Source organism: Melopsittacus undulatus, chromosome 2, assembly GCF_012275295.1.
Source record: "Melopsittacus undulatus isolate bMelUnd1 chromosome 2, bMelUnd1.mat.Z, whole genome shotgun sequence".
Taxonomy (NCBI): domain Eukaryota; kingdom Metazoa; phylum Chordata; class Aves; order Psittaciformes; family Psittaculidae; genus Melopsittacus; species Melopsittacus undulatus.
The window spans coordinates 94,796,115-94,819,418 of NC_047528.1; the positions used below are offsets into that span (position 1 = coordinate 94,796,115).

At 39.6% G+C, this 23,304-nt stretch overlaps 1 protein-coding gene across 1 annotated transcript in view; it reads left to right on the forward strand.

The window, feature by feature from the left end:
• Nucleotides 1-23,304, forward strand: part of GRIK1 (glutamate ionotropic receptor kainate type subunit 1) — a 174,693-nt gene that overhangs the window by 92,255 nt on the left and 59,134 nt on the right. Inside the window, exons 2-4 of the mRNA XM_034074032.1 lie at nt 3,852-4,019; nt 5,833-6,090; nt 13,124-13,305. Coding sequence (XP_033929923.1) covers nt 3,852-4,019; nt 5,833-6,090; nt 13,124-13,305 — 608 coding nt within the window. The remainder of the gene's footprint in view (nt 1-3,851; nt 4,020-5,832; nt 6,091-13,123; nt 13,306-23,304) is intronic.

The following is a 23,304-nucleotide window of genomic DNA, read 5'->3' on the forward strand; positions in this document are numbered from 1 at the left end:
GTGAGGTGTCACGAGAGCAGAGTAGAGGGGCAGGATCACCTCCTTGAACCTGCTGATCATGCTCCTTTTGATGCAGCCCAGGATACGGTTGGTTTTCTGGGCTCTGAGTGCACACTGAAGCCAGCTCATGTTCATTTTCTCATTGACCAGCACCCTCAAGTCCTTCTCCACAGGGCTGCTCTGAATCTTGTCTCTGCCCAACCTGTAGCTGTGCCTGACACACGAGTTTGACCTTGTACTTGATGGTGTCGAATGCTTTGCACAAGTCCAGGTAGATGATATCAACTGCTCTACTCCTGTCCATCAGTTCTGTAGCCCCATCATAGAAGGCCACCAAATTGGTCAGGCAGGATTTCCCCTTAGTGAAGCCATGCTGGCTGTCACCAAGCACCTTGTTGTTTTTCATGTGCCTTAGCATGCCTTCCAGGAGCATCTGCTGCAAGATTTTGCCAGGCATAGAGGTGAGACTGAGTGGTCTGTAATTATCTTGAGTTAATATAAGTTGTTTTTTCTTTCCTTGTAGAATCCTGTGGTTAATTTGTTTTTAAAATATTGTACAGTAATTACTTTATTTAAATGAATCATCTGACAAACTGGTTCATCAAACTTGTCACTTACTTTATTTTCTTTTAACCTGGACCTTACAATAAATTCTAAACTTGGCTGAGAGTCATCAGCAGAATACGAGAGAAGTGAAACTTTACTAAATTGCTAGATATCAGTAAGGATACATGCATGAAACACTTCTACATAGGACAGACAGATTTTATCTGCTGGCTTGTTTGTGATGCATATTTATGGACTTTTCAACTCTTCCATACATATATGTGCCAACAGAAAAATCAAGCTCAGATAGATAGCAATTCAAACTTTTCATAATGCATCTATCCCAAACTTCACTCACAGTAAGCCACAATTTCCTCCATAAACTATCTCACGGACTTTGTTCATGAGAAGCAAAGCACTACTAGGTGCTTATTTTAGGGTTTAACCAGGGGAACATTCAGTCAAGTAAATATTTGTTGACTTGGAAGAATGACTTTTGTGGTCTCAGGACTTCCCCATCCTACTGGGGAGGGCAAGCACTAGCTTTCAGAGACTCTAGATGGCACCCTATTCAGCATCTCCAGTTCAGATGAACAAAATTTCCTGTGTAAAATTATGAACTTCTTGACTATCTGTCCATCCTTACTCAGATCCATCCCGAGTACCTTACCATCAAATTAAAGTGTGCAGCCAAAGTTCTCTCTCAGTGCTTTACTGCTATGCTAACATGTACAAAAGGAACCTGGAAAATATGTTGAAGGGGTACCAACTTATTGATTATCCAGCTGACTTCCAGAGAGACCTCTCTGAAGTATGAAGTGTATGTGGTAGTGCATATACAGTTTTGATTAGTTTGCTTAGGAAGCACATCCATGCAAAACTTTGACTCTTTCCATCATTCCTTTCCTTCCACTCCTTCCTCGGCCCAGTAAGCTTCTATTCTTTAAGGGGATCAAGAAAAAAATTGCAAAATTCTGCTGATGAAATATAAATAGTTCATAGATATGCATTGATTAAAATTAATCTCTATTAAATAGGAAACTGATTAGAGGTCTAGAAAAAGTGCTGGTCCTAGAATGAGAAAGTGCTTGTGTATGTATAGGTATAAAAGTTATCTCAAGGTGGGTAAATCATGGAATCATAGAATAGTTAGGGTTGGAAAGGACCTTAAGATCATCTAGTTCCAACCCCCCTGAAATGAAGTTGTTTTAATTAAAACAAAAAAACCAAAAAACAAAAACAAAAAAAAAAAAAAAAAACAGGCATAGCATAATAATGATTTCCAAGATAGAGAATATCTTTTTGCCACAATTAAATGCTAAGAGGCTCATCTTATTGAAAGTTAGGAGAGATGGTGTTTGCCCTGTGCTATTAAATAATTGTCTCAGGCTGTCCATTATATTCAGTGACATCAATCTTGCCTTATGAAGCAACATTCTGCTAATTCTTGTAGGGGTCCAAGCAAAACACAGCAGTTGTATCTTGATGGCCTAAGGCGAAGCTGGCATTATAGCTCACTGAAAATACTTGTCTTTCTCAGGTGAAATGAGGAAAAGCAGATTTTGTTTAACTAGAAAATTTTAAAAGTTGTTGATATCATTACTGAAATGAGGAATTATAGGATCTGAAAGAACAGGTTTTAGGTTTTTTTCCTTCTGGTGATCCTATGGTTTGCAAATCTCAAAAATCCTGCTGCATCCTTGCATTCCACATGAGGTTTTACATTTGATTCTGGGTCCAAAAGCAGCACTTTTCCCATCTCTTTCTGTGTGTCACAGTCTCCTGGTAATCACCTTGTATGTTTTATGAGAAAGGAAAAAATGAGAAAGTCTTTAAGGTTCTAATATGTGTGTATTGTAAATGAGAAAGAGATATAGTGAGCAAGAAAATTGCTTAAGTTGGCAAATTGCTTAAGTCATGTTAAGGTGTTGTTATATATGGGCTTGAGATATAATATAATATAATGCTGCATATTCAAGAGTACCTAGAGATTACATTGGCAACTTAGGTTTGATAGCCTCCAGTGTTTTCATTGCTAAGTTAAAATTCAAAACAGGTTTTAATTCCACTGTGTTCCATTTCCTGATTGTCAGCTAATGACTGCACTATTCCTACATTGGTGACATCAAAATTGCAAGAGATTGCAGCACATTAGCTGAATACATTCTGATGCTCAGAAAATATAAAGCAATATCTAGGACTCAGATTTCACATGTGGAAGTATAAAAATATGTAACTGAGAAATACAAAGTATTCTCTAGTGACTTGCACTAAATGAGTAAATTATACTTGCAAAATCAAGTACTGAAGCTGGAGATTGCTGTTTAAAGGAGCTATTTTTTTTCAAATTAGCTGTGTTTATTATGCATTCATCAAATCCCAATGCTCCCAGACGGTCTGAATGTGTTGTTGGCATAATAAAGTCTCTAGAGGCTAGAGGGAGTAGACATCCCAGAATATATGCCAAAGAAGTCCATTATGCTTCCAAAATTCAGATTGAATATTTACAGTCAAATTCAGATTCATTATTTACAGGTTCTCTTCTAGAGGAATTATAGGAAGTTGGGAGCAGTTGTGCTATATCCAGCACTGTCCTTGCAGGAGACATTTAAACCAGTGCCATGATGGTGCTGGTAGATACTACACCACTGGAGACATCATTCAATACTTCAGCACAGAGGTGAAATCTTCTGTCTGAAGAAGTTCAGTTCATTCAGCAATGAGGTTTGAAAAAGTAATATTCACTTGTCCCTGAGCAAACTGAGAAATAACCAACAGTGTTGCCTGGGGCTTATAAAAAAACAAAGGCCTACTAAGACACAGATCTCAAGTGAAAACTTGAAGTCCATTTCTACTCAAGCTCCTAACACACTTCTGAATATGGATCTTGTACTGCCAAGATTTGCAGAAACTCTTCAGAAAACATCTCCAACACATCCAAGTTTCATCTCCTAACATAGACTGGATTGGAGCAGGAGGAACAAGACCTATGAATATCACTACTTTAATTAGTTAAGAACTTGATAGAAGTTTTCACAGGCATTTATAAATTTTACTTTTAAAGGCCTGAATAATAAACATGCATCATCTTTCACTGATGTTAGTCTAAGCAATGTGAATAATATTGTGTTAATCTACAGTGACGTTCTAGATATTAACTAATGGTTGAATGTGTTTTTGCTGTACTGCTTTGAAAAGCAATTTTATGGACACTAAGATTATTATTGTTCAGAATTTATTTTTCTCTTTTTATGTACAGTGATGAAAAGGTGAATAATACTTATCATTTATCTCTGTTTCAACAGGAGGGATATTTGAAACTGTGGAAAATGAACCTGTTAATACTGAAGAACTGGCTTTCAAGTTTGCAGTCACCAACATTAATAGAAACAGAACACTGATGCCTAATACCACATTAACCTATGACATCCAGAGAATTAACCTTTTTGATAGTTTTGAAGCCTCGAGAAGAGGTAGTTATCTCAATTACTGTTCTCTACTACCTTTCCCCAGCCTGGTCTCCTTTTATTGTTCCAATTATAATATGTGTATATGAATGGTAACATAAAATTAATCTTTTGAGGTTATTTGAACTAAGAATCAAGCTTGACTTGGACCTGTCATCTAGTTTCTGATAAAACACCTACATCCTCTCTGCGTGCTAAGAGCCCCAGATGGAAGGTGACAAGTCCAACCCATTTTTCTTTCCAAAAAATAGATTTGCCACCTGGAATTCTGCAGAAAATGATTACAGACTAACAGGGAACACAGTGGAATGTCACAACCCATAATTATAACACATACACAGATATCCATTATACTGAAAAAATTATTTCTATTGTACTTTAAAGTACAGAGGCCAGTTGTCTCCCTGTCCTGAAATATTAACACTTCAGTGGTTTAGAGATAGAAGTAAATTTCTCTGTCATAAATAACTAGAAGGATTGGAGTTGACAAATTTGGATTTTTTTTTCCTATTCTTTTCTTCTCAAAGGGAAGATTGTGGCCTAATTTACTTGCATCTAAATTGTTTGCAGACCAAAATAGAAAGGGGATAAAAGTTACAGCTTTCCTTGAGCACCATGTATTCCTTTGCCTCTAGGAGGCAACCTTGAAGCTTGATAGAATTTTATAGAGCGCAATCTAGTTCTTGGAATTCCATGGTGTGCACACAACCTCATGCAAACAAGTCTGAGAAAAGACCCGTAAGTCATTAAGACTTTACATATGTGATTTCCAGTTCACTGTGATATCTGTCACTGTATGTGGTACAAAATGTTCTTGCTATAAGGCAAAAGATATGTCTTATTGTATTACTATCAAAGAGATAAATACTAATTTAAAAAATCTCATCTTTTTGTGGATGTTGGTATACTTAGTATTTCACCCAATCACACTGATTTCTACATTTTCCATGAAGAACTAACTTACAAAGAGTACAGCATTGCAACTAAGCACAGGGCTTGTCCCCAACCCGTAAACCTTATTGGAAATATTTGCAATGAATTTTTCTAATGGAGAAATATAATTAGTATTACTTCGTCTTCTGTCTGTTAGCCTAAAAACAGACAGGAGGGAAAGAAAAGTGAAAAGACACCTACAAGAGGGATCCTTTTGTCTGAGATATAGGCACCAGGAGAAAGAAATTTTTGTCGATGCTAGCATTTCACTGATTTGGAAAGGTACTAAAATGTTAGTGTGTGTTTTTTCTTTATTTCCTTTGTCATTACTGAGGGCTTTAGGCTTTACTGCCTGCTTTGTAAACACAGATTATGGAGTGCCATTAATTGTAGTGCTCTTTACTGTTTATGTGCCTTCAGTACCCTGAAATTAAAGCAACTCACATTGGTAGAAGCTTGCCAGTCATGGAAGGAATCCATATAGTGCTTTTTGTGGTTCCATAAAAATATTTCTAGACACACTGCCATAAAACTTCATTCATGTGACATCCTTTTGGCAAGCGCATAGAAAGAAAACTTCTGGTTTCTCCAGAATAATGCCATTCTGAGAAAAACAGTGTAGGAATCACTATAATCTGAAAGTAATGAGCAGAAAAGTTGGGGTTTGTATTTATATCGAGCAGGTTCTAGGATATAATGCTAATTAGTAAAGCTGTTTTCAGGAACCATTTACAAATCTCTTAATAATCTGGGGAGAAACATGGTTACCCATTCTCACTTTGAAACAAGGGGGATGGATGGAGAATAATTATCTCAGTAAACATCACACAAGTTCCTTTCTTTTGCCAACTAACATCTTCTTCCTCTCCCTTCCTCTTCCCTTCAGCATGCGACCAGCTTGCTCTTGGTGTAGCTGCTCTTTTCGGACCTTCTCACAGCTCCTCTGTCAGTGCAGTGCAGTCCATTTGCAATGCACTTGAAGTCCCACATATTCAAACCCGATGGAAGCACCCTACAGTGGACAACAAAGATGCATTTTACATCAACCTCTACCCAGACTATGCAGCCATCAGCAGGGCAGTTTTGGATCTTGTACTATACTACAACTGGAAAATAGTAACAGTAGTATATGAAGACAGCACAGGTAAGTAGTACTGGTGCACTTCTGTTAACACATGTATATGAATAAATTCTGTGAGAGAGAGACTGTGATAGTTTGGTGTATTTTAGAAGTTTTCCTCAGAGTATAGAAGAAAAACTTCTGGTAAGCTGCAGTTATTCTTCTGCTGCTGTGGCTTCTGGAAAGCTATTCACTTCATCAGACCTTAAAAAGCTATGTTTTGCTTCCCAGTTGTGGAACCAGTGAGGGGTTGATCTTAAGAGGGACACATCTACAATGTAAAAGTTCAAGCTGTAACATTTTTAATGGAATTACTACCATGTTCCTTGAAACTAGAGTCAATCCAACTTGTCAGACGGATACTGATGCCTGAATCTGAGTTACAGCTCATGTAAATGTTCCCAGTCTGGAACTCTTAACTTAGAGAAAATCATTCATTGTTTTGTGACAAGAACCTCCCTCTGGGGTACACAGTAGTCAGAGCTGTCCAATGGTGTATCATGGACAATCAATACCTACAACACATCCCTTTTTGTTCACAGAACAACAGCAACAAAAATATAATAATAAACTTGTTCCTGGGAACAGTGATTTAAAGGCTTATCAGAGACTAAGACTTCTTTTTTTATTCATACACAGAGACTGTGGAAGAGTGGAACTCCAAGCCACAGTTGCATGTCTTTACATATCTAGGCTTTTACATACCTACCTCTGTAGCTGATAGCTTATATTGTGCCAACAGCCACAATATTTCAGGCAGTGTCATTTCCCTCACTGGAGTGGGAAGATATTGTTTCTGTGAAATGTATTAGTTGCTCTGGTCATTGAGATTACTGTGCACCTAAACTGCACTCAGGAGTCCTGTCCAGCAGGATTACACATCAGAATTTATTCCAAGCATGACTGCAGAGAGCATAATCTCTCCTACAGTTTAGACTTGGTCATGGATTAAGGGTCCATAAATTTGGCTTCACAAGAAAAGGTTTGCATGTAAACAAACCATTAAAAGCTCAGAGACGTCTATAGATCTCTTGTTAAAACAAAAAAAAAGTAAGTATAGCCTTCCTGGGCACAAAATTACAGATGAGGGAATATTCTAAGCTGCAGAAAAGATTTTCTTGGAGACAATGTATCTTTAAAGATGGAGAAAATAAAGCCAACAAAATAAGACTTACACTGACGGTTATTTCACTGTGAACTCTCATCAGCATCCTTCAATGCTATCTTTATACAGCAAAAAAAAAAGGTGTACCTGAACCATTTGGATTTCTGGAAAATCCTGTTGTGCATTAGCAGTTAGTATTGTAAATTAAGCATTTCACTGTCAAACTCACTCTGAGGTTTGCATTCCCTTTTCTTTTTCCATTGCCCACAGAAGTACTACACTTCCTAGAGCTCCTCAGATGTGCAAGTAACATTTAAATTGATTCTTTGATGGCATAAAACAAACCTGGATGAACCATAAGCTCAGGCATCTGCCTAAGCCTTTAAAGGGAGTATGAAAAAAAATAAATCAAACCTTTTAAAATCATGTTGTAAGAACATGTCTGAAAGATCAAATTCTGCTTAAAAATATAAATAGTAAAAAAAAAAAAAAAGAGTCAGACCTCAGGTATAAAGCTAAAAGTTATTTGTATACTGTTGACAGCCCAAAAGTAGCATATTTCCTCCTGGTCCAAGAGGTAGGTCTCAGTGACAGTGTTCTGCTCTCATTGGACTCAGTATACCAGAAGGCTGGAGGTGGAAGAGAAAGAACAAAACAGGCTGGGCTTACTGCAATGGTCTTCTTGTATTTCCATTAGAATGATCTAGCTCAGCAGGATTTCTGCTGCACTCCAAAAAGATACTAAATATACTCATAGGTAAACAAGTAGAGGTCCTTTCCAGCCTGCCCTATTATCATTATCAAATTAGCATTCTAGAGCACTAAGCGCTGTGTACGTGTTCAGTTACAGGAATGACTGATATTAAACAGATTTCATTTGCAGAGATATTTACAACTTTGAGTCAGGAAAGTAAGCAGGTCAAATTTGATCAATATAAATACTTCTGGATTTTGGGTTAGAGTGACGCCATTTAGCGCAACCTCTTTTTGCTTCTTATTTCTCATGTTTGACAGTGTTGCACCTCAAGAAGAAAAAACATATTAACCTATTTTTATCTTAGAGACGAATTGTATGTGAAGAACAGCTTCATTCCTAAACAATGAACTCATAGCTCTAACAGTGAACTTCCAGTGATGTATACCCAGATTATTCAGGTTGAGATTTAGCCCTGCTCAAGGTTAAGAGTCTATTTTAAGTGTGGAAAATCCTGTTTTCATCCTTCAATTTACAGCATTGCTCCAAGCCCACATCCAGCTCCAGCACAGAGGCCACATACTGTGAGTTTGCCAAGCCCTAGTTGCCCACCTCTTGTCGTTACAGTTTTCACTGCTGATGGACCCACCCATCAACAGAAATGCAGTTACAATTCTGGGCTGAACAATATTAAAAGAAACCCAGTTCATCTGAGTGAGCTCATGTTTCCAAATGATCCAAATTGCTCGTGCCTACCCCTCTTATCTCAAACACTATTTACCATGCTTCCAGATTTTATCATTCAAATGTTTTTCAGCAATAACCTTTTTCCAGGCAATGATTTTCGAGTTCATACAAAGACAAGTGCACTACAAATGTCTGAACAGCTTAGCTCCAGCCTTTACAGACATCTGCTGTTTAACAAAGCTTTCTCAGTAACATATGTTTTTTGAGATTTGGCAAATGATTACTGTATAGTTCCACATTGTTCATGAGCAGGTTGTATGACATATGAGGACAGACACGTCCCAGGGACAAGTGCTTTGCATCTAGGAAGCTACCTGTGTCAACAGCACTTGTTAAACCAAAGAAAGGCAGAGCTGTCTTTATTTGACAGCTTAACATTTCTTTTAACTGTAGTCCCAAATATTCATTCTTCAGCATTTTACCACCATACCAGCTTTACTCTTCACTTGCCCACTGCCAACACTGGGGTTAAGCCATTCTATGCTATCTCACATACCTTCTCTGATGTCAATGAAACATCAGCACTTTTTCCAGTCTCTAGAATTCATTCGGGGTTCCAATATTTATCACATCAATTGCTGAGTATAGTAATCTACTGAGTGGACTCTATAGGATTGTCAATGATAAGAAAATTTTATGTAAGCAGATCTAGAAAACCGGCAACCAATAGTGCTAAAAATTACACTTGGAATAGGAAGTACTCATCCTGTTTCTTATATCATTTTAATGATACCAAATGCACCATGTTAAACAACTTTACTGTCTCCTCCAAAGGGACCTACGGCAGTTATAAAGCTCTCATTTTGCTGCTAAAATACATTTGCAAAATTTCTTTATGTTTCCTGAATTGATCTGATCAGACTTTTACCCTCTTGTCTCTTAGACTTCTATATAAATATGAATAACAAAGCAGGCTACAGCTGATTTTTATTTCTAATTGCTATCCTTATAGTGCCATTGAAAGATGGACTTCCAGTCAAAGTCATCTTTCTTGATAGCGAATTAATGGCTTCTGGTTATAGAATAAATATTTATTTAAACATTTCATAGTTTGCCTGATACTCTCATCCTGCTCCCTAATGCCTGTTGCTTTCCAGTGCTAGGAAAAAATGAGACTCATGAGCAAGCATATTTATTTTTCAAGTTGACACGGTGCTCCTTTTTTCTATATGAAGCATAATCTATTATGTTCAGAGTCCCCAGGCCATAATCAGCCTTTTTCTGATTATTAACTTGTCATTATTTTTCATCAAGGTGTTAAAAAAGAGTTCATTTATATCATGTGTGATGCCTTTCTATAAGGCAAAAAAAATGCCTCCTGAAGTTTAAAGATGATCTGACTAAGCCTTGCAAGAGACTGCATGATACATTGAGCATGCATTTCTGAAACTTAGGTACCATAAATTATGGTTTATCTTTCCACATGCTAGAACTGAGTAGACATGCTGTTCCCTGGTTAAATTTAGTCATTTGTAATAGAGCCCTTGCAATATCCCATTTCTGCACTTTTTTTATTTGGTACATTGATCTGTAATAGACACATGACAGTCTGTTATCAATAACTCCATCAAAAGGAATAATACTGCCTTCAGCACAGGTTTGACTCTGCTTTTGATTTATCCTCCCTGAATTCAATAATTTTAACATACCAGGAGCTGAGAAGGGCAACTACATCAAATTCCTCACCTTCTGTAAGAATCCTTGACTTTCCCCACTTGTTAGACTGCTCTCCCGGCATTTGTTTAAGGCTCAGAGGAATGAAATCTTTTCATCATATCAGTTCTATCAGTTTGCACAAAGCAGAATTTGAGTTCTTACTGAATTTGCTTTCTTTGAACTTGCTGTTACAAGAGACATTTAACTTGCTAGCCCTAAAATGGTTTTCTAATAAAAAGGAGTTCTTTCTTGCAAAGATTTTTTTTCAGTTTTAAGTCTGGATGAATTACATACACTTTTTTTAATTAAAAAAAAATATAAAAAATTCCCAACCCTGTTTCTGAGGGAAAAGGGGAGAGTGTTTAGATGTCTGGGTACAAGGCTGCAGAATATAGACTGTAGGTCAAGATGGTCAATGAAACAAGTCTGGTTTCTGTCCTTATAGGTTTTGCTTGAAAGCCCTAAATTCAACATTTCTTCTCAACAATACTGGCTAACACTATCTCCAGGCCCTCCACAGTTCATGCTCAGCCACCACATCTTCTACTCAGCTGGACTCTCTATCTTTCCTACCCAGTTTCCTGCTCCAGCACAGTCCTGAGTTGCTGCTCACATCACCCACTTTGCAGAGCGGATGCCGATGACCATGATATGTCATTTCTGTGCTGCTACTTCCTTCCCAACCTCAGTGGCAGTCTGTGCTGCCTCCTGTCTCTTGCAGGCTGAGCTCCAGATGGTCTCACCAGGTGCAAGAAAAGGGGCTGCCCTAAGCACTTCACTTGTCCACTGCCCCCAGGAGTCAAGCTAAACACTTCATGCTTAAGATTTGTCCCATGTCAAGACTTGGTGGCATCATGTTCATGAGTTTGGTTTATTGAGCAAGAGAAAGGAGAGCACTGATGGTTATTAACCCTGTGCTATTAATGAGTTAGTTGATGCAGGCATTTGCCTGGTCCTCTATACTAATAACTGCAGATCTTTTCACTGCTTCACTGTTCTTTTCACTGCTTCTTTGTTTTCTTCAGTACACTATATCTAGGCTTTACTTTCAGTTCATGTGTCAATAGAAAGTGATAGGAAGAGTAAGGTCTAAGTCTCATTTAACTTCAGTTGATATATTAAGGCACACAGCATTTTCCTTCCCCCCAAAAGGAAATGGAGGCAGGCAGGCAAATTCTTTCCCTTTGCTTTTCACCACACTTGCACTTATTTTTTGTTGCTGGAAAGAGCCTGAGGCTCTATAAGATGCAAGATTCCCTGTGTGCTGGACTCCTGCTCCCAAATCTTGATTTTCTTTTTCCATAGGCTCACCATTTGTTGTAGTGGCCAAAACACTGCAGTCAAGGGCTGAACACTTGAGTGCATGGCACAGCCAAGCTATAGCTTTACAGCCATATTACATAAACTCCCCTTTTTATTAGTCAGTGGTGGAATATGTGCCCCATTCTCATAATAATAAGCTCAAATTGTTTCATATTTACACAGGCTGGCTTCCAGCCAGACTCCGATGTCACAGGCTGTGCAGCAATTTACATTTGAATACTCATAGTGCTTAATATTTTATATTGATTGTTGATACTTGAAACCCTGCAAAGAACAGACCAAGCATTGCAGGCGGAGGGGAAAGATTAGTTTTTTTCAAAACACATTGCCAACACTTGAGTGAAAGCCAAAAGTCCTCAACATAGCAATCACTTGCTAACTTCAGAAGAAATAGGGATGCTTCATCTTGCCTTATATGTACCATTGGACCAAGGTCATTTACACACAAGACAAATATATACCCAGTCCCAGCAGGAGAGTGATGAGTTTTTTAATATGAATAATTTGATTTTGTTCAAGAAGTGCTTCTTGCCTGTATCCTCTCTCTGTCTGCTCATATTTATAAGGCATCATTTTGCTTTAACTCAGTGGAAGATCACAGTTTTTTTGTAGGTAAATTGCATGCATGGATAATGAGAAAGAGACTGTAATCACACACCTCAAAAACTCTTAACTATCATACTTATCTTTTGGAGGCAGTACAAATGACATAGGAGTGCTGAATTAGCTAGTAGAATTGCACTGTGTTTAAACACTTGGACAAATCTTCAAGTGTTGAGGTCCACTGACTTCAAATAAGCTGTGTAAATCTGTACCAGCTGAAGACATAGTCTTAGAAATCTTGTTCTTGTGCTTATAGATGAAAAGCTGGATCTCGAAGTATTTCAGTTCTTTATAAGATCTCTTACTGGCTGATTGACCTTATGCAAGTCACTTGTCCCTAAGCTGATGATAATAAAAATTTAAGGCTCCTCCTCTGGGGTACAGTAGTGTATGCTGAAATGAGGACATTGAGAGCCATATGTATGGCTATTAAGAATGAATCTTGGTAAGTGCCATTCAGGCTAACCACTGTCTTCTAAGTGAGCCACAATAGATGTGCTGGCTATTGAACATTTTTCTCTCTCTACCTCCCCTCATCTGCTCATGCTTGACATTAGGCAGGAAAGTTAGTAAGGAGGTTTCTTCAATTCTGTGTTCTTCTTGTTTAATATCAAAATAATAAGTGCAAAGTGAGACGCATCATGTTCTTTTTGCAATAAGCTATCAATATAGTATCAATTCAAACATATCTTGTAGTCAACCATTAAAAAATATATTTCAGAATATTTAGGTGCTGAAGCCAGTTATAACCATGAAAAGGAAAATCTGTAATGATATCATTTAGAAGGCTGACAAATATGAAGCTAACATCTACCCTTTGGGCATTTGAAATATGTCCCCTTTGGGACTGATAAGAGGTGCTGTTTAAGTGACAATAAATGCTCATTGCACAGAATGGTTAGTTATATAATTGCACATCATTTTTTCAGGTCTAATTCGCCTGCAAGAGCTCATCAAAGCCCCTTCTAGATACAACATTAAAATCAAAATCCGCCAACTGCCCTCTGGGAATAAAGATGCCAGGCCTTTACTCAAGGAGATGAAGAAAGGCAAGGAGTTCTACGTGATATTTGATTGCTCACATGAAACGGCAGCAGAAATCCTTAAGCAGGTATGGGGTAAGGGGTGAAAAAACATGACATTCACTTTGCACCCTGGAATTTGTCACTCTCTCTGATTTTCATTTTCTGGGAAACACTAAAACTGACAGCATTTACCAGTTAGGCCAAAGGCTTGTTAACGCCAGATACAGAAGCTGTTATAGAATGTGCAGCATCATCTCAGCTCTCCACAGGACTACATGGCTTCACAGAGCTGTAAGGAGCAACAGCAGAAGAGAAACCCATAGATATCCTGCAGAAGGAAATATGCATTTCCTTTTAATCCTTCAGTTTCTACTTGACTAGGAAAGTTGTTGCGTTTATTTTAGCTTGTTGCGGTTTAATCAATAGAGCTTTTATGTCTTTCCCATAAAAAAATGAAAGAACGCATTTTGGAGTGCTTAGGGAGCAGCTCACATTGAGTTATTGCCTCCACAGAGGCTGCACATCAGGCTGAGTGCTAGGTATAGTAACAACAGGGCACTGATCCATCACATACAAGAGCATAACTCTGCATTCACATTTCTGTAACAAAGCAAGATTTGGTCTGCTGGCACTACCTCACTGAATTTTGAACTCTGGCACAGCAAAAGGATGGAATGGAGAGAGTATAGAAAGGAAAATATATATACTTTAAGACAGGAAGAAAGGCTATTGCACAAGGGTCAACATAGCCCTGACCTAAGCATGAGAGTTGGACAGCCACACAAGGCAAGGAGGAACACCACAAAACCTGATGTTAATGGGCTGGGACATTACCAGGGGCACACACAGAGTGGTGTAAATTAGAATTTACTCTTGTCACTTGTAATATATTTCTAGACAATCAAAGTCTAAAGCACTGGCTCTTGCAGTTCGTAGAAAGAAAGACAATAATTCTGAGCAAGTAGTATAATGTGAATGTGTCGTGGTTTAAACCAAGTCCCCCAACTCCCTGAGATTTAGGAAGGAGAATCCAAAGAATGTAGCCCCCACGGATTGAGATAAGAACGGTTTAATTGCTAAGGCATAACACAAAACCCCTACTGCCATTTACTACTACAAATAATAATGATACAGCAAACAGCAAGTGAAAAGAATACAACACCCCACCAGCCACCGACCCATAACTCACTCCACCCTGCCCGGCCGAGCACCATGTGCTCCTTCCTCCATTTTCCTCCACAGCTCTCCCCCTCCAGCCTTCTCTTTCCCAGTATGCATCCTGGGCATCACGTGCTATGGTATGGAATACCTCATTGACTAGCCTGGGTCAGGTGTCCTGTCTTTCCTTCCTCCCGGCCTCCCCTCCTCCACCTGGCTGGAAAAAACCTTGAACAAAAAACACCCTTAAAACATGCTCAAACCATGACAGAATGTCATTTCGCTTTTTACTACAATTTTAAGTATGAGGGGTGGTTGTTTTTACTGTAAATTTGCCTGATGGGAAACACTGATCCCTGAAGACCACCAGTGAGGTTCCACTGATCTAAATGCACTGATATGGGCTGTCCCATAAAGGTTAAAACCTATGCTGTCATCCCAGAATGTTTTGCTGAAATATTAAAGTTACACAGAGTAGCAGTCTGTGATAACTAAGTAACTAAGATAACTTCCTGGTACCATTAGTCTGCAGAGCCGGAAACCATCCTCTACAGAATGGAGAATCACAGAATCACACAGAATCCCAAGGGCTGGAAGGGACCTTGAAAGATCATCTAGTCCAACCCCCCTGAATCTTGTTCCTGTGAATACAGACTTGCAGGGTGGTGTCCTAAATCAGATACACTACAGCTGAGAACAGCACACAAGTTCCCATGGGCTAGTAGGGTTAGATTTACTGCTGTCAGGAAAGTTGGTCTGTACTAAATTGTAGTATTTTCTTGGTGCAAGTGGTGTATTTAAGCTACAGCAGAGCCAGATGCAAGCATGATGTTGGGAATATGAAGGAAGAGCAATGGGAGAGTGCACAAACACACCTTGCATGACGGGGAATGCCCTATAGCAAGCAGCGTTAACTGGACATGGAGTGGACAGGAGAGCTGCTATCCTCTCACATTGCACCCCTGTAGGGCTGTCCAAAGGCGCTAAAACATGACAGCAGGAATAAGCTGCTCCAAAATGAAATTTGTGGGGAAAGAGCTAAACTGACAACACAAATTTGGAAGGATGTGCAAGAAGGAAGTACAGATGTCTGACACACTGCAGGAGGCACAAAGCTTCAGATACACAAGGCTGAGTATGAAAAAAGAAACAAAATAACCTTAGTGTCAAAGAATAGGAAGTGCTAAAAGATGCCCTGCTAAGACAGGGCAAAGTAGCAGAACAGTTTGTGTGGAAAATGGATCAGGGAGACAACAGACAGGCTGCAGATACAGATAATGCTCTCCAGTGCCTTAAGAACTCAGAGAACGATGGTGAATAGCAGTGTGGGAGAAAACAGGAAAATTAAGAGAGGCTTACAGAGCTGTGGAAAAGGAAGCAACATAAATATAGGATAGAAAGAAAGGGAAAATGGCTTTCATAAGAGATAGTTCTGTGGCTAAATCTAGATGCTGTCAGCAGTAACTCAGTTGTTCAAGTTCCTCACTGACAAAAGCAGCTGTGAAATGTGGAGGCGTGGAGTGCTCTGAATTCATGTGGGGCTCATCTGATTGTAGGTTAGCTACATGAAGTACCATGGTTCACATTCTCATCACTGCACACACAGGCCCCTATATAATTTTAAGCCGAATGAAAACAAAGTATTAAAAAGAATACTATGGAAATTATTGTAAGAAAACTGCAATATTTGTAGAGAATATTTTTGACATTGTTAATGATCCAATAGATATCTCAGGAAAAATACATATCATTGTTAAGTTATATAAGATTTCTAATAGGAGTAGGAATCAGAGCCAACAGTCACCTAAACCTGTGCCCAAAGCAACAATTCCTTGTCTGCCTACTGTATTTATAATGACCTAGTAGCTGTTCAGTAACCTACACAGAAGAAAGTAAAGGAAGTGGAGATTTGTAGTGGGTTGGGTTGCAGTGGGTATTTTCCAGATTGAAAATGCAGCATGGTCACACAGGGACATATCCACAGTTGCTTATGCTCATCCTGTTCATCCTTCAAGCCTGCCCTTCTTCCAGCAGTTCCTGTGCCACTGGGGCTGGCAACAGCAGCAATGGCTCTGCAAGAAGGATCCACTTGCGCTAGCACTTAGGAGACACTGGCTGTGGCATGGCTTGTTTCCCAGGAAGGGAGGGCAAGGGATGCCCGAAGTCTCTTTCTTGGAGCAAAACGATTAGCCCATCCAGAATTATGTCCTGAAAGATTTGGCATATGGAGCTGTAATTGGCAGTATGGAGCTACCTGACCCAGCCGCATTACAAGGCTGTGGAACGAGGGGAGGTGACCTCTTCACTTGCCTCCTTCAAGCTTTTGTTTATAAATTCACACAAAAGATTTCTTCTCTTAAATGGGACTGTCTTGCTTATTTATAGCTTCAACTAAAGCACCACTGAGCCACACTTCTTCATTGTGCACAAGAAAAAGCAAATCAATAACCTAATTTAAACAAAATACAAAGTCTTCACAAAGCTGAATAATCTATTCCCTAAACTCACACATTTCCCCTTCTCTGTGACATGCTGCCCAGGCTTTCACAGTCCCCAACCAATCTAATGAGTCCTGGCCCTTTCATCACCCAGATCTGGAGGGAACAAAAGGAAATTGTGCTTATTAATGGCTGTCTTTTCCAATAGTCGCTTTGATTTTTCTCTCCATATTCCCTTATGAGGTTTGGTAACCTCATGTGACCGGTGCATGGCAGCTAAGAGAGTTTTCCAGCTTCTGTTGCCTGTACCAGGTAACCACATAAACCAGTAGCTCTTCTGCCCGAAGTGACCCACTCCAAAAGGATCACGATATTCCAGAATTACTGGATCTGGAAGGTTATGCCAGCTGGGTTTTCAAACAAGATGTCCCCACCAGGAGAGCTGAGGGGAAAAGTTGCAGCTCCTCTGCATCTCACATAACCTACTTGAAAATCTTAGCTGCTGGAGCTTTAAAGCTTATGAAGTCTAAACAAATAATCTGACAAGGAGCAAGATCTTGTAGAGCATTATCCAAACACAGAAGCTAAGTTCAGCTGTGGCTTCTTTGGGTAAAATTGTGATGTTCAAAGTTCTGCTGGATTTAAACCCTGTAGGAACCTACCTGTTTGACTTCAGCATTGCCTGTCCTGCTCTGCTCTGAGGGTGTCTAACATCTCTTCCCTTTCCAAGCCTAGAAATACACGTCCCTGACAGAGAAAATAAGGCATCAAATTTGCCTAAAACCAACATTACTCAGTTCCTTACACAAGGAACTGGGGAACACTTTCTTAAGGAAAAAGCTGATGATTACAACATTTACCTGAAATATTTTGTGGACAGAGATATGGTGCTCTGTTGAGACCAGGGAAGTAATCCCACAAGTCACTTAAATCTAGCTCTTGCAAATTGCCATCTGTTTTATGCACGAATCTTCCCATATATCCTGCACATACTGTATTTAGTGTGATACTGCCTTTTTGTATGAGGAACTTCATTCAAGAGGTTAGGTTGTTCCAGTTAATCTTCAATTTTTTCTTTTAACACTCCAAGAACTGATTTTACTAGTAGGCAAATTCTTTAAAAACCTTTATGAAGTACACTGTATATTTAAGCAGGTTTAGGACATTCACAGAGCACTTTATAGACTTCTATGTTTGCTTTCCCTATGCAACAAATGAAGAGCAAAATAATTCAGTTCCTATAGAAGTATGAAAACTAAGTGTGACCATAATATACTTTTGAGCTACAGTAATGAATGTGAGAAAATAAAACTTCAGTTCCTGAGTATGTTCCTTCTAGTAACTTGACAGATAAGCTGAAATCCACTCTCTGCTAAGAAAAGGCAGGATTAGCTCTGTTCTCACTGCCTCTGAAGAAATACCAGTGGCAGATCCCCCAAGCCCCAGGGTGAGAAACAGAGACATACTCACCTGTTTCTCCTCTCTTACTTATTCTAAAAAGGGGTTGTTGATAGGGGAACGTCCTCTTCTGATTAGCTGGTTACTGCTGAATGTCATCAGATGGTGAGAGCATTAGTCCCTAAGGTGTGCGTGTGTCCACAGAACTAAATGTGACCATTGCCTTGGAAGCTTTATTCAGAGATTAGAACATACAGCAGCATGGGGTATAAATGGAAGTACAGTGTTTTGGTATCCTTGCTGTTCAACTTCATAGTTGCACTATACCAAGACCTCTGCTTCTCTGTTCCTGTTAGCTGTGGTGTCTACATGAAAATGAAACTAGTTACATAAACTCAGTGCAGTGACATCCATGCTATATCTTGCACATGTGACTGTTCTTTGCTTCCTTGGAAGATACGCTGTATGGTGAAAATGCAAGTAGACTATCTAACTGAAAGAATGATTTCAGTATTGGTGCTATGACATCCATGCTGGAGTTTGAAAGCCAATGCTGCTGCCCTAACCCGTGGGATCTCTTTAGGAAGCAGAAGGAGCCAGCCACAGCAATAGCCCAATAAATTAGTCCTGTCCTATCACTATGGCACTTGTTTCCAGCTGGACTCCAGTACTAGCAAGTTATTTACACAATGTATCTTGTTTCTTGACATGGCTCATGTCGGTGTTGGAGAAACTATGTACTATTGCAGCTGCACTGCTGCTGTGACTGAGATGCAGGTTTCCAGTGTGTTAAGCCATGTTCAAGTAAAGCTGTCTACATAGAATCCAGGGAAGACCCATAAGTACAATATAAACATTTTATAGAATCATAGAATATTTAGGGTTGGAAAGGACCTTAAGATCATCTAGTTCCAGCCCCCTTGCCATGGGCAGGGACACCTCACACTAAACCATGTTGCCCAAGGACCTATTCAGCCTGGCCTTCAACACAGCAAGGGATGGGGCATTCACAGCTTCTCTGGGCAACCCATTCCAGTGCCTCACCACCCTTACAGTAAAGAACTTTCTCCTTATATCCAATCTAAACTTCCCCTGTTTAAGTTTGAACCCATTACCCCTTGTCCTATCACCACAACCCCTAACAAAGAGTCCCTCCCTAGCAATCCTATAACCCCCTTCAGATACTGGAAGGCTGCTATGAGGTCTCAACGCAGCCTTCTCTTCTCCAGGCTGAACAGTCCCAACTTTCTCAGCCTGTCTTCATACAGGAGCTGCTCCAGTCCCCTGATCATCCTCGTGTCCTCCTCTGGACTTGTTCCAACAGTTCCATGTCCTTTTGATGTTGAGAACACCAGAACTGCACACAATGTTCCAAGTGAGGTGTCACGAGAGCAGAGCAGAGGGGCAGGATCACCTCCTTCAAGCTGCTGGTCACACTCCTTTTGATGCAGCCCAGGATACGGTTGGCTTTCTGGGCTGTGAGCACACACTGAAGCCGGTTCATGTTCATTTTCTCATCAACCAACACCCCCTAGTCCTTCTCCACAGGGCTCCTCTGAATCTCGTCTCTGCCCAACCTGTAGCTGTGCCTGGGATTGCTCTGACCCAGGTGTCATGTTGCACTTGTCACGGTTAAACTTCAAGAGGTTGGCATCAGCCCACTTCACAATCTTGTTGTGGGCGCACTCAATCCCACTGTCCATGTCACTGATACCGATCCCTGAGGGACACCACTTGTTACTGGTCTCCAGCTGGACACCGACCCATTGACCACAGCTCCTTGAGTGCAGCCATCCAGACAGTTCTTTATCCACCGCATGGTCCACCTATCAAACTGATGTCTCTCCAGTTTAGAGACAAGGATGTCGTGTGGGACAGTGTCGAACGCTTTGCACAAGTCCAGGTAGATGACATCAACTGCTCTACCCCTGTCCATCAGTTCCGTAGCCCCATCATAGAAGGCCACCAAATGGGTCAGGCAGGATTTCCCCTTAGTGAAGCCATGCTGGCTGTCACCAAGCACTTTGTTGTTTTTCATGTGCCCCAGCATGCCTTCCAGGAGAATCTGCTCCCAGATTTTGCCAGGCACAGAGGTGAGACTGACTGGTCTGTAATTCCCTGGGTCATCCATTTCCCCTTCTTGAAAATGGGGGTTATATTTCCCTTTTTCCAGTCATCAGGAACTTCACCTGTCTGCCATGATTTTTCAAATATGATGGCCAGGGGCTTAGCAACTTCATTCACCAGCTCCTTCAGGACCCATGGATGGATTTCATCAGGTCCTATGGACTTGTGCACATTCAGGTTCTTAAGATGATCTTGAACCAGATCCTCTCCTACAGGGGGCCTAAGGTCTTCATTCTCACAGTCCCTGCATCTGCTTTCCAATACTTCATATTGAACACTTGAGAGGCAAGGAGGCAGAGGGGCTTTTATACATTATAGTATATCTTGCTGATCTTAAAAAACAGTTGTAGAGCAAATTAATTGAGTAATGAAATGAATTCATTTAATGGTCAGGAAATTAAATGATAGCATGAGTGAGGAAAATGAAAAGTTAAAGCAAGCAGAGCATTTGCTGCATTTACTACTAGTATGCTTTGCCATCATTCAGGTTTCAGTCTGCCTTGAAGGAAGACTGACACTAGCTCTAAATGACGCAGTGATCTTTTTATAAGATGAACAAATGCAGGCTGAAGCTGGGTTATGATGCAGTCCAGGACCAGGGCACCCAAAGAGATTTCATACATAAGAGAGAATATTTTTATCCAGATTCCGTCATCTTAACATGTATAATTTGCTCACTGATACTTTTTCAGATTTACAGTGCAGTTCATGACCCACAGCTAAATGTACACATCAGCAAAAGATAAGATAAGGCTTCTGATCTAAAATGCATAATTAGAGGTGGAAGTATCTTTATCTTATTTGCCAAGATAATCTATAAACCAACCATATCTGAGTGTGGCTGAAGAACAGATTTTATACAGGATAGGATGGGTAGGTCTGCAAGGAGGATGGAGAATATTTTAGCTTGATTTCACTAGTTTACATTCATCTAAGTTCCACAGTAAGTAAAAGCTATTATTATTTAAATAGCACATTTATCTCAGATGTATAATTATTTGAATAATTACATGTAGAGCTGTTTAGATAGGAATGTATAATGAAATCTCATTCTAATTTCTTATGGGTAGCTATATATTCATAAACCAATCTTCCCTTCTCTGTTCTGGGCTGCTGTGCTCATTTTCTGTAGTGGGGAGGACTTATGCTCTGTTGGAGGAGCCTATACAGCTGCTTTGCAAGATACTTCATGGGCATCTCAGACTGAAAGCAGTCTTTGCTCTTAACATGCTTTTATCATTTTCTCACTCCTGGTAGTTGCTAGAAGCTGCTTTCCCTGTACCTGCTGTGTTGCAAACATACAGAAGAGAAATCCTTACAGCTCTCTTATACTAATAGGTTCATCCAAGTCATTAAGGCTTGGGAATCATTAATGCTTTGGGGTCTCCAGCATAATACTCAGCATTCCTCCTGCTTTTGCCTTAACTTGTCTTCATCTCCTGTTTTCCTAATACCATCCATTAGAGTGGGCATTTGGTACTATCATGAAATCATCATTCATTGGTAATTTTACTTAGCAACCATATTGCCCTAAAACGTAAGTTATTATTACAAAGCCTTTACAGTACATGAATAAAAAGCAGCCTGTTTAGTTCAGTCTGCACATCTAACTCACAGTGATGTCACAGTGATGTCTAAGTGCTATATAACTGCTAACTCATTTACCATCCTTAATGACTGTTATAAGGGAGAACAACCAGTTAAGTCAGTGCTTGTGACCAATGCTGAGGGAAAGGGCAGATCTCGGTGGCAGATGAGGGCCCAGCCTGGGACACATACAACATCAACTTTTATTCCTTAACCAAACAAGGATATTATTAACATGTGTGTGCACTTACAAGCTCCCTTCCAGCTGTCTGTATCTTCATATTTTAATTGAGTCATTGTTAATGTAGAAAATACAAAAGTGATGTGTTAATTAAGCTTTCCTGGGCTGCTGCAATACTTCTTTGGAAGAATTTCAGCAAGTATCTTTCATGGAGCCCATAGGTGCCAACTGCCACCATGAACATGTGTCTTGGTTATGGCAGATAACATTGCTGACTGAACCTTGCTTTTTACATGCAATTGCCTTTGGTTTTCAAGGGTTTGGTTTGCTAAGGTTTTCCAAGGTTCTTGGGGGCAGATTGTTTTTGTTTGTGGCTTTTTTTATTGGTTTGTTAGGTTTTTTTCCCCAAAGACAATCCTGTAGCATGACTTCTGAAATCATTATTATTCACAGATTTGTGTGTGTTCTGTTTTAACACACTTGTTTATAACATACTTGGAATACAAGTATGTTTATAACATGCTTGAAAATTAATACATAAAAAGTTTTAATCAAAAATTTGTCCAGGAGGCAAATACTCTCCTCAGGCTACTACCCTTGGATTTGTGAGGAAATCTATAACTGGATTACCTTGGATTAACTATCTGGGCTGGCTACCCAGTGCAGCTGCAACAGCACAAGCTGGGTAACACTTCCCAAACATACAGGCTATACACTTTATAAATTAGTTAGTGTGTCTGACTAATTACTGCCTAATTAATGTAAAGTTGTATTTTAGGGCAATATATGGCTTAACATTTTCCTGGCTTTCCATCTTCTTACTATTTCTATGCAGATTGCAGTTTATATCTTCTGATAACAGAAGCACAATGACTTGATGTTAGCTCTTCTATCTCAAGCTAGAATCAAAACTGTAATGAATCAATAATGTAAAGCTGGGTAGTTTTATCCTCCTATTAACACTTCTTAGTATGAATTTGCTTTTAGAATAAAGTAACACCATGGACTAAGTGCAAACTTTCTGTAGAGAACCAAATAAATTTAGGTATACAGAGGGCTATCTGAGTTCAAACCACACTTACAGCTGGTCTGTGCCCAGTATGAAGCAAATGGGTTTTTTCAATAAAGTATAAGCTCAAAAGAGACCTGCATCATAAAAATCCTGGCTGGCACCTCCTTCCTACAACAGGTACCTT